The sequence below is a fragment of the Calliopsis andreniformis genome, chromosome 6 (assembly GCF_051401765.1).
Source record: "Calliopsis andreniformis isolate RMS-2024a chromosome 6, iyCalAndr_principal, whole genome shotgun sequence".
In the NCBI taxonomy this organism is placed as follows: domain Eukaryota; kingdom Metazoa; phylum Arthropoda; class Insecta; order Hymenoptera; family Andrenidae; genus Calliopsis; species Calliopsis andreniformis.
In genome coordinates, this window is record NC_135067.1 from 19571756 (window position 1) to 19582500 (window position 10745).

Below are 10745 nucleotides of genomic sequence, written 5' to 3' on the forward strand. Positions count from 1 at the left end.
TTCTGCTAAGAGTAAAACTACATAGACAATAGAGTTAGATTTCTAGAAATTATCACAACAGCGCGATTAATTTGCAAAATACATTAGCAAGTCAATACTCAATCGAGGCCGAGTAAAGCACAGGCGTTAATTAATCTCGATTCCAGCGCGTCCTGCGTATGCAAATGCACTTTCACGAGGAACCCCACGTACTTGTCTCTATCATCGCGCTTTTTTGCAATGTAACGATACACGTAACGCTTATTTACGATACCCCACACTGCTGATTAAGACAGTCTCCAAACGATGACGCTAAACTTCCGCCTGATCGACACAGGCAAGTATCAATGAAAGAGAATTGTGAACTTCTCGCTTATGTAGATAGTATCTCATGGATTGCAACACTGTATGCACTTATGAATAATGCACTTAAATGAATTTTTTGACACCGATTTATTTAATAGTCGGGCAACGAAAACAGCAAAGTGAAACGTCGAGACGCAGCGATCCGTGAGACGCTGAATAATTGCTGGCGTTAAAATCATTTTAATTAGCGAGGCAGCTTATTCGTCGGTAGAATAGAAGATGGATTAGCTTATTATCAGGAAATTTATTGCAATGCCGTGGATACGAAAGTTTGTTCCGATTTTAATACATTTCTTTGGTGAAAATAGAGGCGAGGCCCAGCAAGGATTTGGTGAAGGGTGTGATGTTTCTCAGCATGCCTGGTCGAACCTTCCTAAGATTGACACGTGTCATGGTGGCATTGTAGGATTTTCCGCGATGCCTTCTTCTTCTATCTTCGTCTCGACGATCACCACCGCTCCATGTAACTTTGTTCACGCCTAAAATTGTGGCGAGATTATCAACTTCAGATTTTTTAGGTTTCGAGTTAACGAGGAGCAAACTGATCGCTGCGGTTTCGCGGAATCGATTTTTCTTTCGACAATCGAGACACCACTATCCATATAGTTGGGAAAGTTGCGACCTGTAATTCTAACTCTAATCAATACATTATACCGGTGCTGCGTGCAGTGTTGGAAGAGGAGAAAGCTGAGTGACAGAGCTCTGGCTGTCTTTCTTTTTCTGGTTCTATTTTACTGAGGTGATAACTCAAAGAGAAGCAGAATTTATATTGATAAGCAAATTATGATTAGGGGAAGCGAAGTGTAAAATTGGGAAGATTTAAAAAGAATCAGTAAGATTTCTAGTATCTTTACAGTGAAAGCAATTTGAAATTAGAGAGACAGAGTCCCTGAGATTGCAAGCTTCGGAAAAACTAAATTTCTTGTGAAAGATTATAATTACAGTGATTTGATTGGCGTTAAAGTAGAATAGTACACGTGGAACAGGTAATGAGAAATAATTTAGAAATGAAGTTGAAATAGACATTAAAGACAGCATTAACTGCTTCATATTTCCAAGGACTGGAGTTTATTACTACGTTCAAAAGACAGATATCCATATTTATGGACTGCCTAGGATATTATATCTCACTTTCATTAGCTAACCGAACGAAAAAAGGATGTTAGTGTATCCCGTCTGCTTTCTATTGACTGGAAAAGCAGTAAACAGAGAGGCACTGGTAGTAGCTGATGGTACAGGGATGAGCAATAAGGCTAATATAGGTTTTGTAATTATTTGCAGAGAATTATTACTTGGAAATATTACTTGAATGTACTATGTCCAATATTATACTATTCATGATCTGAAACTGATATCGTGTCATATGCGTTTCATTATTGGCAATTCAGAAGGCACTGGTCCAGGAAGTATATTTTTTCTTTCATGAATAGGAAGACTTGGAAGATGAATTTTTTGTAAGATACTAACGAGAACGAATGGCTGACTCCGAGGATGCTTCTACTGATGCATAGTTACTTGAATCCGAGTTTCGGGGGTGCAGTTGTAGCTGCAGCGGAGGAAGGCGGACGACGGTGCCCAGGAGGTCGACTGACAAAGATCCCATATTTTCTAGGCGGTGGCAGTGGAGGTGGGAAGGACGGTTCCAGGATCTTTCAAATGTTAGAGTCCATAATAATTCATTAATATTCTCAATAAAAATCTAAAATATTTTATTTTCTATAGACTACTATTAAATCATGGTTCGAATTTCAGTCAACAATTCAGCCACTAATACATTAAATAATCAAGAATCTAGGTATCAAATATTATGGGTAATTGTTGCTCCAAGTCCTACTGTTCAACATACTGCCACAGTCACAGAGGCTTAACTAACCATTTCTAAATAACTTCTAAACCAGTCCATCACAGGACCTAAACAACCCACAAATCACCAGAACCCTCTCTAGCCCGCAATTACAGCCAATCAAGGATTACCAGTTCCCATAATTCAAGCAGACATCATCAATATTACATAATTGCATCACGGTACAATAATCCGGGCAATAATATCCGCTAATCCGAATGATAACATTGTTCCTTCCAGCGTAATCAGGATCCACCCGTTGAATGCGTCTTAACTAACCGACCATGGCAAGCTCTCTCTCTCTCTCTCGGTTCCCTCGACAAGACAACGAGACAACTTCGCGTGTCTCCTAGCCGCGAGATCCTAATAGAATTTCCCCCGCAATCTGTCCCAGTTTGCGGCTGTAACGCGCTCGTCCGAATAGTTACACGGCCCTGGCACCGCCACTGGCTAGGTGGTGAACCGCTCCAGAGCAATTTTCGTGACAATTACAAGCTCGCGTCCGCCCCACGCTGTGAAAATCGGCGCAACACAATGCCATAGGGTTTAATTGAAACCCACCTTGAGATCCTCGACCGAGGACAGCCCACTTCCCTCGACCTTCTCCGACAGTTCGACTTTTCGGTCAGCGACGTCGCCCGCAGGACTCTCCACCGACTTCCCGGAGGATTTGTACTGAAAATCGACTACGATTTAATAATAATCGTGAATGTCTGAGAATCGAGGTGGTTTGAAAGGAAAGGATAGTTTTGAGATACTTTTTCGATGATTCTCTCGAGCTCGGAGAGCTTGTCCGCTGCGGCTATCAGTTCTGTGCTTAGTCTTTTCATCTGGATATATTGAGGGTTTGAGACTCTTGGGGTTTAGGGTATGGGGTGATTGTTAGTGTTTAGGGTTGGAGTAAAGGGGTTTAAGTTACTTCGTTCTCGAGCTGCTCCGAGGTCGCCTTCTGGGCTTCCTTCTGTAAGATTTTTAGGAGGTCAGAGTTTAGGTATTGGGAGGTTCTTAAGGATTTTTAAGAGATACTAACTACTTTGACCACCACTTCCTCGTACTCGTCTTTCTTATCTTTCAATGCTGCTACGTCTTTCAGTCTCTGCAATAATGAGCAATCTGAACACATTTCTTTAAGGTTAAGGAATTATTATAGTGAATCAATCGACAACAGACGCACCGTTCTGTTCTCCTCCATGATCTTCATCATCTCTTTATTCGATTTCTCCATCTTTCGAATCACCTGCAAGCCAGGATTTCACGATTATGAACCTAATGTGTTTCTGAATAAGCAGAGATTGATTGTACTCACGATGGTGGCGTACCAAATGGCCGCATAAAAGATGATGTGCATGAGCACACACACGTACACATTGTCCAACACGTACGCCCTGATGAACGACTACGAGACAACGAGGAAATGAAAATAATCAAGGAAAATTGCAGGGGAGACGTTTACCTGACGATCGTACACGTCAACGAGCTTCAGAATCGGATAGGACCTCGTCAATCGGGTGAAGTAACTCTGCCTTTGCGAGAACATCCTCGTCGACGCAATCCATTAGTCCCCACGGTGATGAAAAAGGGACCAAAGCCAGATAAAACACAATTAAAAAACGCCCGAGGCGGGACACGTCTCTCCGATAAACGAGAGACGAAAATCTATCAATTGACGCTACCGCATCCTGAATTTTGCTTCGGGTCGAATAATCGACTGTCGAAGGATCGAGTTTTTGCCTCGATTCGCGAACAACTCTGGTTTCTTTGACGAGAACAGAGGTCTGTGGTTAATTTAGAAATTAACTCATCGACGATGCATCGAAACCAGCGTTTTTTGTCAGAAACTAAACTCAGGTCACAAACCTTCGCCCGCCAATACCTATCACAATGCTAATACACTCATATTCAGCAACACTGTACTTTATCCTCATCGCCCACGTCTTATCAACAGCACCACTCAGCGCACCCAATATTAAAAATACAGGGGAGTTCATATAATTTGCAGTTTCCCTAGAAGTCGCGATTATCGGTGGGGGCGACTATTATTAAAACGCTCGGCTCGATCAGTGACTTAATTTTGCAATCGGTGCGGCTATCGATCGGTCCTTGCAATAACGACGAACGAGCTCCGCTGATAATGTCGCCGATAACGAGCTCGCATAGCTGCGATAGGTGACGAGGAAAATGAAAAAAATGAGAGTCACGAGACTCAGAGGGAGAGAGAGGGAAGGAGAGAGAGGGGGAGAGAGATAGTGGCAAACAGTCAGGGTCGGAAAAATGTCGACAACGACGCGTTGCATCGTGAATCATTATTATCCTTCGTTAAGCGACTCGCGACGAGAGACGAGACGTCCCCGAGCGGTTTCATCGAGCGTCCAGCTCGTAAAGTAATTCGCTCGGTGATTTACGGAGATGCTAATTGGCCCGTGGCGTCCGTGCTTTTAGCATGTTCGGCTTTATAATTTTACGAGGTTCGATCTGGAACTGCGGCGTCGAAATTATATCGTCTAGCGCGATGTATCGCGCATTAATAACGCTTATACACTAGCCACTGCGGTTCCCGTGTTACGCGCGATCGAGTCGCTTAATAAAAGAGTACGCTGAACATGGGCTCCGCTAATGCGCAGCTCGAAATGAAAACTTATTCAAACACGGTCCTTTATAACTTGTATACATTTCGTTCGCGGTTTCGAGCGCTGTTAAAAGAAGGAACTTCATAATTTCTGTGAAACGTGGCTACTGAATGCGAAATTATGCGAATTCGACGCCTGGCTGTGGAAATTTTGTTGTTTGTACTGAGGTGGCTTTGTTGGAAACCACTGGAAACGGTGAATTTAATTTTCTGGCGAAGTCGAATTATAATACAAATATAGCACTTTCAATGAAAAGAAATGGCTGTTGAAGAAAATCTAGAAAAATTGTGGTCTGTCCCTGTTTGCGTACTCTACACGGTCGCGTTTGTCCAAACAATACGCACTCGAGCGTCCAGCCACGACAAACCATATTAGAAATTAATCCCCCGACGATCGTTCGCCCTTTAGCGGGGCCGATCGGCGTCAGCATTCGATTAAATAAACAGGAATTAGCACATGAAAGGCCGACCCGTGGCGGCGTAACTCTCCAAGGGGAGGCGGAGAGGGTGGAGGCCACTTGTCGTTTCCCATCGCGCCTCGCGGCCGGGGTTGACTAACTAAATACGAAGTTAGCCCCGAAATGGGCCCCGGGGCCAGGGTTAAACCGAGCTTAAAAAGCGACCGAAACAGGGGGCGACTTCCTCGCGCAAACAACGCGGACTCGACTGCGAAAACACTTCAGATCACTTAGAGGAATCTCCGTCGTTCTGTCACCCTTCCGCGGTTCCAAACCCCTCCAAGTTTGCCGATGTTTATGTAAAACAGTAGCCGATATCGAGGACACTGAGGCCTTCCATGGAGAACTGTGAAGCGGGGTCCACTTGACGCGTCAAAAACGTCAGTTACATCGATACGAGAGGGGGTGGATTCGCTGGGGCGGCACCTCTGAACGAACTGTTACGGGGAGGGTCGGTCCTGTTGGGTTTAGGATCGAGCCTGAAGACCTGGTTGGAATTCGAGAGCCTCCGCGTGGTGTTATCATTTCGATGGGGCGAGGGTGGAGGATTGGGATAAATGATTTGCACTCGGGGTGGAACTCTGCTTTTCATGCGATTTCTCTTGCTGTTCGGTTTGGTTGTCAGTTTGTAATGGGGTCTTTGAACTGTGGAGTGAAATGGGGTATTGTTGAATTTGTCTCTTTGATTTGTGTGTAAATGTTACTATAATCAGTGTTCTAGTGGGTAACTAGAATACAGAAGAGAATCAATTCTAATTTTGGAATAGAATATACAAAGTTCCTTCAGAATAACTTCGATCACAAAAGTCCAAAGCTACACTCATAAGATCTATGCCCTCCACATCCAATACCATCACACCACCCCCGACTTTTTCCAAGACCAGCCGTAAAGAGGTTAACCACGCGACGCCCATAAAGTCGCATTAAAGGCGCAAGCTCATATCCCGCGGTGCACGTGGAGCAATTTTGAGCCACTCCATCTGCGAAAAGAAAGATTGTGGAGGCCGACGGCTGGCAAAGCAAGCACCCAGCTCAAAGAACCTCGAGTAAGAACAGTTCAGCCGCGTTGGCTTCCTTTGCGCGCGGCAAACGCAATTTCCAGCCGAGAGAGCCTCTCGGTAAGACGAGCTCGCGTCGTCTAGTCGTTTCACGAGCGAGTTATCGCGCGATCGGCGTAAGAGCCGATGATAAAGGCGGAGCAGGAGACAGTCGAGTGTCTGCCGCGAGGAGAGGGCAAATTGGTCGGCTAGCGAAAACAGGATAACGCCAGGAGAATCGGGGATCCTTAGAGTCCTGCGTCTAAATAGAGGGTGTGCGGGTGTGCGCGCGAGCGAACGCTTGGGCAATAGCATCGGGACATAATCGATTTGCCGTGAACTCATCCGTGATTCGGTGCCCCGCAGCCAGCGTGACAAGAAGAAAGTCTCGAGACTTGGGCAAAGGCGCCAGCGAACCGAGAAATTACTCATCGTTCTGATTGAGGTTAATTAATTAGATAATTAAGTCCTCTCCCCTCGCGACGACGGCGACGGGGACGGCGACGGGGACGTCGGATCGCGGAGCCTTCTTCCCTGCCCTATCCCTCCTCTCCTGCTCCCAGGAGATGATTTCGCGGCCGGTGATCCTCGTTATAAAAATGCTCCTCATTATTACCGGAACTACCCTCCCCGACTGCCTTATCTCATTAATGTCCTCGGCGGAGTCGTGCCTCTGCTCAGGCCTGCGGCGAGCAAGGTCTGACGTTTCACGCTGGAGTTGCTGTCCCTGCGTTAAATTGATATTTAGCGAAGGATTTTTCTCCTTCGCAGTGGCGGAGCTCGTTACTGGAGTCGCAGAAACGTCACGCTGGGAGCAGCTACCAGAGATATCGTTCTCTCCTTTTTTACCTCATTTCATTCCCTCTCGAAACTTATATCTATAAGTTCTCGTGAACGCCAACGGTCGCGTCAATATTTCGTGAAATTTCAAACCCAATTACGCGCGCGATCGAATCAAGCGTTCGATTTCACGAGCGAAATTAATTTTCGTTCGCGCTTCATATATTTGTCCACCACACGGGGGGAAAAAGAATACACGTCCCTGGCGCGCATTATAATGAAGGCTAACAAAGGGGCGAAACGAAAATCGTGCCAACTCGAAAAATGCTCGAATTAATTTCACCCGCTGTCCCCGTCGAACGCGATTATTTCGCGCGCTCGCTTAGCAAAATATCGCAGCGACGAAATTACCGAATAAATACTCTCGACGCGAATGGGGCTCGAATAAAACCCGCTGCTGGGACTCTAAATCGAATTTCTAAAAAGCACCAGGACAGCCTGATAAATCCTCGCGTCTCTTTATGCGTCGGTATTTTATAAACGACCGCCAGCCGTCGACGAGGCTGGATGCGGGTTCGGGGCCGCATATGAAAGAACTCTTTACACGTGACACTTAACGAGAATCTCATAATCTTGCGGGAACGTCGATCTATCTCCCTCCCGCCCGCGCGCGGTAAATCCCTTTGAAGCTGTGCCCATTGACGCTCGCGGTTTAATATTCCGTCACGAATATTAATGCCCTCCTAGCAACTGCTCCCCGTAAATCAGCAAAGCTTCCTCCACCGATGCACTTTTCGCTGCGGTTTTCCCGCGATCCTTCTCCCCCAATTTACCACCCCTTCCGCCTGTAGCACCGCTCTTCTTCCATCCCCTTTCCCGAGAGTTCTCTTCCCTCTGGCCTTCGCTTTTTCGTGGCGGTTTTCTCTTTTGCTTTCTTTTTTTCTTTTTGTTCATCCCCTTTGGTTCTTTCTCAGGCTATCTTAGTCTTTGCCTCTGGACTTCTCTCTGATTTTTAGTCTCATTCTTTTTAACAAGATAGAAAGTTTTACAGAAATTTTCTTGCGTTTATACTCTCTTATTGGTTCTTTGTATCCTTTCTCGAACGTCAATTTTATGTTTTTTTCTTTCCTTGTAAAATTTTCGTTCCTTTAGACCTTAGCTTCTTCCCTTTTCTCCTTTTCTCAGCCATCCCCTTTGGCATTTCTCCAACCCTCAGCCTCCCCATCTTCACCCTCCTTTCTCCATCGCGCTGACTCCCTCGATCCTGCCGTTTTCAACCCCGTGACTCCTGGCGCGAGACAAGGACAGTAGCCGATGCACTTTTCGCTGCAATTTTCCCGCGCTTGCTCTCCTCTAGCATCCCTCTCTCCCCTCTGTCACATTTCCCCTCGTCACCCAACCTCTTCGATCCTCCCGTGCCTTTGACTCTTCCTCTCCCTTCTCGCTTTTCTGCGGCTTTTCCCTTTTCTTCTTCTCCCCCTCGATCATCCCCTTTGTCCCATTCCCAGTCCTCCTCGGTTTCCCTCGCACCCTCTCACCCTCTCTGTCCCACCGTCGCGGTGATTCTCTCCTTGCCGCGCGACAAGGACAGTCCCGCTGATTGAGAATAATGGGAGGTACCAATTACTACGCTGGCATAAAGAGGAATTCATTAGCGGGAGAAACGCGCCGGTGGGGCATCTCCCGAGCAACTGCACCGGTTGCACGCTGCTTTTGTGCGACGGGATGCGCCTCGGTACCGAGCACTTCCTGCATTGTGCTTCGAGGGCCGCGGCGACAGGGAGCAGGACTACGCGGAATATTTTATTCCTCCAGGGGGATAGTCGCTTGTCGCTGCTTGTCGCGCGTAATTAAAAGATGAAGTCATTAGGTGTTCTTATTTCTGCGGAGGAGTGGGCTGCTAGTGTTCCTTGACCTAGTGGTATGGAAGGTGACTCGGGAATCTGCGTCAGTGGTGAGTGGACCTAATTTATGTAAAGTAGACACTTTTTTTTCAGATTAGAAACAAGTACCTACGTACCTCTTTAGTATAGTACCCTACAGGGATTGTGGAAGTGCAGATATTTTTTAATCAAGTACCTTCTATTTCTCACTTACAGAGTCAATGATTGAACTTTGTAGAGTAGCCCACAGTACCAAAGTCCCAACACTAACCTACAAAAATAATGTCCAGTAACATCAAACGCAGAACTCAAAGAATCGCACTCTTATCCGATAATGCACGTTTTAAATTATGTACAAAGCGAAAGTGTGTCTGGTCGAAGGATCCTACAAGAATTTCTTTGCCTCTTATCAAATAAGAAAGCCGGTTTCCTTCCAAGTCCCCGATGTTCCACCGAGCATGAAATAAGTGTACACACGAAATCCCGCGCGTCGCAGAACAGGGAAGGAAGGGAGGACGATAAAGCGAGGTAGAAGGCAGAGGGGTTCCATCGTTCTCGAAAACGCGACGCGAATCCTCCGTCCAATCGAACACGAAGATAAAAAGGAATCCGTCGCTCGCGAGACCCTGTTGTAAAACCATAAAGGTGTAATCGCGCTCGAGCGAGAGAACGATAAATATTCGCGACCTACGCCGCGCGAGAGCGATTTATTACTTTGCGCAACGGTGCAAATAAAATGACGTTACCTGCGCGTGGACGGGGCGCTCGAGGAAATTTATTATTCGATGGGAGGGGAGACGTTATCGTGTATCTTTAGCAATTGAGAGATGTTTCAACGATCTTGTGAAAAAATTGCGGTTGAATGCATCATTGTGGAAGGCTGAGAATACAGATGTCAGGTGGTGGCTGTCGGTGGGACAATCGAGAAGAAATTGATACAAGGATTACGTTGAAAGAGTGTCTATAAAAAGGAGCATTCAGTATAATTGACCGACAGTGACGGTAAACTGTTATTGCTCCATGTGTTTTCTGTGACCAGAAATATACCTATTCTGAAGAAAATAGTTGCAAAAGATGTTCGACTAATTTTCCTCACACACTGCATCTCTATAAACCTCACCTTGTATCTCCTCCCTTGATCCTCCCCATATCCTTTCACCGACTCCCGTCCCTCTGACCCTCCCGCTTCACAACCATGGAAGTCAGCAATTTCACGCAAGATCTCCATCAAACAGCGTCCAGCCTAGGGCAATCGCGCGATTAAAAGGTCGATCGCGCGCACGAGGCCCCCGATTCGATCGCGGGTCCCCGAGGCTCGCCTAAACACGTCCCCCAATTACCAAATTAATTAAACCCTGCGAACGAGACGCAAAGTATTCTCCCTCTGGTCCAAGGGACACTGAATCATCCCCTGTCCCCGAAATCCGATTCAACAATAACACTTGCTCTGTCGGCTGTCATCCCAGTTGACGTCGCGGCAGCGAGCGCGCGAGCCGATCGTCCTGCAAGTGCGCGCCCGGGGGATCCTGTCAGTCAAAGATCAGCGAACCGTAAGGAGAGCCATTGTGCGGCCGAAAGTATAACAGAGAAATGGAATCGAGGGTGTCGCGAACGGTTGTCGAGGGTTGGACCGTTTGGTACCGCGCTGATTGGATGTCAGCCAGCGGAACACGTCGGATCGAAGAATATGCTCCGACTTGAAATTAATTCGAGTGGTTTCTAGGGGGCGGCCGATTCACTGACTCGTGCTGGACCCCGCGACGGCCGAGATTG

The 10745-nt window shown here is 46.6% G+C and overlaps 1 protein-coding gene across 1 annotated transcript; it reads right to left on the reverse strand.

Annotated features, from left to right (window-relative positions):
- Positions 1-627: 627 nt before the first annotated feature.
- LOC143180159 (uncharacterized) lies at positions 628-3413 on the reverse strand. The gene is made up of 11 exons (XM_076379698.1): positions 3363-3413; positions 3219-3284; positions 3108-3149; positions 2947-3018; positions 2681-2874; positions 2468-2638; positions 2320-2421; positions 2241-2256; positions 1819-2044; positions 1042-1059; positions 628-812 (listed from the first exon to the last, which is right to left on the reverse strand). Exons 1-11 carry the CDS (start codon positions 3411-3413, stop codon positions 628-630), a joined length of 1143 nt encoding a protein of 380 aa, XP_076235813.1.
- Between the last annotated feature and the right edge of the window lie 7332 nt (positions 3414-10745).